The sequence below is a fragment of the Acanthopagrus latus genome, chromosome 16, assembly GCF_904848185.1.
Source record: "Acanthopagrus latus isolate v.2019 chromosome 16, fAcaLat1.1, whole genome shotgun sequence".
In the NCBI taxonomy this organism is placed as follows: Eukaryota; Metazoa; Chordata; class Actinopteri; order Spariformes; family Sparidae; genus Acanthopagrus; species Acanthopagrus latus.
The window spans coordinates 14,497,591-14,501,806 of record NC_051054.1 but is presented as its reverse complement, the minus strand read 5'-3'; the positions used below and the strand labels follow the sequence as shown (position 1 = coordinate 14,501,806).

Sequence of the window (4,216 nt, the reverse complement as noted above, 5' to 3'; positions counted from 1 at the left end):
AAATACATTATCTCTGCCTTTCTCTGCTATAAAAGGTTAATAGACTGGCTTATTTTAAGTATGGTAGAGATAGTGACAGCAGAAGATTCGAGATGATGTCACATAGTTGAAATAAGACTCTCTAAGGTGCATGAGATGTAATAAATGAGAAACACTGGGCACTATGACCCAGCAGATAGCCTACTCTTCATCCAGAGAGAGGGAAAGAGAGAGAGAGAGAGAGAGAGGGAGAGAGAGAGAGAGAACAAGGCTGTGATCAGTGGTGCTTGTTTGATGTCAGAGGCTGTATAAAGCTGAGACTTTGGGTTGGCTCTCCCATTCAACCACAGGGGGCCCCGAGGAGACTCAGCTCTGGAGAACTTCTGCCCTACATGCGGATTATCTGTGGCAGCCTCCCAGATGTTGGGGCACCAGGACGCGCTGCTCATCCTTCACACACACACACCTCCCATGTGCACAACAGTTAAGAAGTTTTTTTTTCTTCTTTTATGGCTACAAAAGGGGGACGTTTGAACAGCGGGGAATGGATATTTGCCGGCATCTGCACATTAAAACCTGATGTAAGAGAAGAAATGAGGAGGGGAGGAATCCTTTTTCATTTCCAGACCGACTGTGCCACTTTGCTGACCGTGTGGCGCGGATAAGGCCACGCGCACGAACATATAGAATATGACAAAAAAGTGACTGAAAGTTATGGAGGGCTCCGGTCAGGTCGAGCCAACTCTGCCGGTGAACACCACTAACGACAGTTTTATCACTGATCCACCCGCCGCGGATGTGGGTGCGGAGAGTCTCGCCTATCAAGTCAGTCTGGCGGCGATCCTCTCCGCGATCACGCTCGCCACCACTCTGTCCAACGCGTTCGTCATCGCAACGATCTCTCAGTCGAAGAAGCTGCAGACTCCCGCGAACTTTCTGATCGCCTCCCTGGCCATCACCGACCTGCTGGTGTCCATCCTGGTGATGCCCATCTGCGTCCTGTACACGGTCATCCACACCTGGACGCTGGGGCAGATCGTGTGCGACATCTGGCTCTCCTCGGACATAACGTGTTGCACGGCGTCCATCCTCCACCTGTGCGTAATCGCTTTGGATAGGTACTGGGCCATCACGGACGCGGTGGAGTACTCCAAAAAGCGCACGCCGGGACGCGCGGCCGGGATGGTGGCCATAGCCTGGGTCATCGCCATCTCCATCTCCCTGCCGCCCCTCTTCTGGAGGCAGGTGAAGGCGGAGGAGCTGACCAGCTGCAGCGTCAACACGGATCACATATTCTACACCATCTACTCCACCTTCGGGGCTTTCTACATCCCCACCATGCTGCTCATTGTCCTCTACGGACGGATATACGTCGAGGCTCGGAAACGGATCCTGAAGCAGTCCCCGAAGAAGGTGGGGAAGAGACTCACCTCCGCGCACCTGGTCACCAACTCCCCCGGATCCGTGGCGTCCACGTCCTCTCTGCAGTGCGGGAGGCACGACGCTCAGTCCAGCGACACCGGCTCCTCAACAAGCGAGAACCAAGTGAAGGTGACGGTGTCGGACGCGCTCTTGGAGAAAAAGCGCATTTCGGCAGCCAGAGAGAGGAAAGCGACAAAGACCCTGGGGATAATCCTCGGCGCTTACATCGTGTGCTGGCTGCCGTTTTTCATTTACACACTGGTGGTGGCCACATGCGACACGTGCTTTAACCCCGAGTTGTTTGACTTCTTCACCTGGCTGGGATATCTGAACTCCCTCATCAACCCGATCATATACACCATGTCCAACGAGGACTTCAAGAAAGCTTTCCACAAACTCATGCGCTTCAGGTGCTGCAGGTCGTGAACGAGCGTCTCATCGGTCTCCAGTGAGATTTATTTATGTATTTATTTTTGGATAACCAGTTCTGAGAAATAAAATAAGATGAAATAAAAAATGTATGAGATTATATGATGGTAAGAATGTCAGAGGAAAAAAGATATGGAGCCTGGGCCATTTTAAGTTGCGCATGTGAAAAACAAACAAATACAAAAAAATATATGTATTTATTTACTCGAGACAGATTTAAAAGCTCCAACAAGCGAAAGCCTGGCGTGAAGCTGCTCAGCACAGTTTCCCGTTTATGAAACGCTCGTTTTCACACACCAAACAAACGATGGAGAACTTTACGCACAACGCAAAACCACTCCAATGTTGTTATTTTAGCTCCTCCTGACGGGCAAATTTGTTTTGCTGTCGGGAAAAAATAGTGACGGGTTGTTTAGTATTCTTTATGGATTTATGGGGTTGTGCTGTAGCCTAATATAAAGCAATGTAGCGCGTTGTTCCCATGCGACGACTGAACCATTACGCGATAAGCAGCAGCTTATATCTGTACGAAAAGTAGTTTTATTTTTAAAAAAAACCGCAGATATCTGTGTGATATGTGTGCTGAGGTGCGATAACAGTGGTATATATATATTTTATTACGGTCATGGACTGCTTGCTGCTGCCCTGTATGGTTATCTCTCTTATTTAGAAAGGCACCCTCATGGCTCCGAGAAAAGAAAAGATTCATATCAGCGTCAAACAAAGAAACTGTCGCTGATATTTACCCAGCAGAGCTGAAAGCTGATCCATAAGTTCAATTTTGCAGAACAAACACCGCCGCCGTGTGTTACTGTGTGCGTGTGTGGGGTCTGTTTGCTGCTACATTCAACCTGTATCTGCAGTATGTGATGATCATGTGTAAAACGGTTTGACATCTCATGGCTAAAGAGACTGATTCGAGTGAGTGGAGTTCATTAAAAAAAAAAAGAAAAAAAAAAGGAGGAAATAATGCTGGGGTTTTATTTCAGCATAATGTGAGATACAGGTCTGATGTTCTGTTCCCATCCAGAGATGCTGTCCAATAAAAGGCTTTCAAGTATTTATTTGGCATTTTGAGTGCGAGTTTTAATGCAGCTTTAAAGTAAGATTGGGGTCAAAACGTCTTCAGAATCAGAGGTAAATGTATTTATTTTCGTTGTGTTTATTGCCACAATGGAAGCAGCACACATAGTCTGACAGAGGACTCCACCAGTTTTACACTTTATCACAGTTTGCTTTCAGGTGTGTGGGAATACCACCTCATATGTGGGGGAAAAAAGTAGTGTAAAGCCTTCTGAGGCTCCAGACAACGCTGCATCCAATCTTTTAAATTGCCTCCAGTTATGTCACTCAGTGGTTAGGTTGCATTGTGGGTCATGCAGGCTCCACGTTTTGAAGAGAAAGAGACATGTGTGGAATGAAAATGGTGATATCTCATCTCATGTCTTTGATACTTTGTTTTTCAACAGTCAGTGAGTCCAACAGTGTGATAGGAGTGACATGCAAGACCAGTGGACGTTTCAGAAACCTGGTGCTGTCACGGGCTGACAAAACCGCGAGACAAAAAGATAAAGTTCACACCAAAAAAGTGCAGAGAACACAGGAGACACTGGACTGATGTTTGGAAGCAGAACAAACTAACTGAAGTAGAGTAAGAGAAAAACACAGGCTTAAATAGACAGGGACAAACTAACAGGGAGGGGAAGTGACGAGCAAAACGTGACATATGAAGAGAGAACCTGCAAAATAAAAAAACAAGAACGACATCACTTGAGGCATTACATCAGATTGCATGCAGCTTCCTCTGGAGCCACAAAATAATTTACAGTAGTTTTTTTTTTTTTTTTTTAAATCATATGCAGTAGTACTCCCCCAAACCTGTAAGCACGCTTCAATGTGTGAAATTGGGTGGAGTGACCCTTTAAGGTGCATGGGAGAGCATAAAAGAATAAAAAATGTATTTATCTTGCGATCACGATATGACAAATGCACCTTGGATTAAATTTATCATGATTTAGCATCAGTCACATCTTTTTCCTCATTTTAAAGGCTACATTACAAAAAAGTGATGTCATTTTTGGAACTTACCAGACTGTTTTACTTGTTCTGATGCTCCACTTTCTCATTAAATCCACATTACTGATGATTATTCACTATCCCCACAACATTTTCACAACATCGATATGGGGGTGTTTGCTCTAAAACATAGTGATATTTATTTGATTTTGTCGCCCAGCCCTTGCATCTATGAAGTGCTTTTGGTGAGTCGAAATTCTGCATCGCGATCTAGCATAAAAACTGTATCGCCCGGCCCTGTACATCGTACATCGTGATGTTTCTTTCCACTGGCAGATGAGTTTCTGTTGTGGCTGACAGTCTCGCTCGT

The 4,216-nt window shown here is 45.8% G+C and overlaps 1 protein-coding gene across 1 annotated transcript; it reads left to right on the top strand.

Annotated features, from left to right (window-relative positions):
* The first annotated feature begins 350 nt into the window (after positions 1-350).
* htr1b (5-hydroxytryptamine (serotonin) receptor 1B) lies at positions 351-2,894 on the top strand. Its single transcript, XM_037071767.1, has one exon. It carries the CDS (start codon positions 694-696, stop codon positions 1,825-1,827), a length of 1,134 nt encoding a protein of 377 aa, XP_036927662.1. The 5' UTR covers positions 351-693; the 3' UTR covers positions 1,828-2,894.
* Positions 2,895-4,216: the final 1,322 nt, after the last annotated feature.

Excerpts from the sequence above, each read along its gene's own strand:
- htr1b (XM_037071767.1), top strand. The coding sequence starts at position 694 with ATGGAGGGCTCCGGTCAGGTCGAGCCAACTCTGCCGGTGAACACCACT.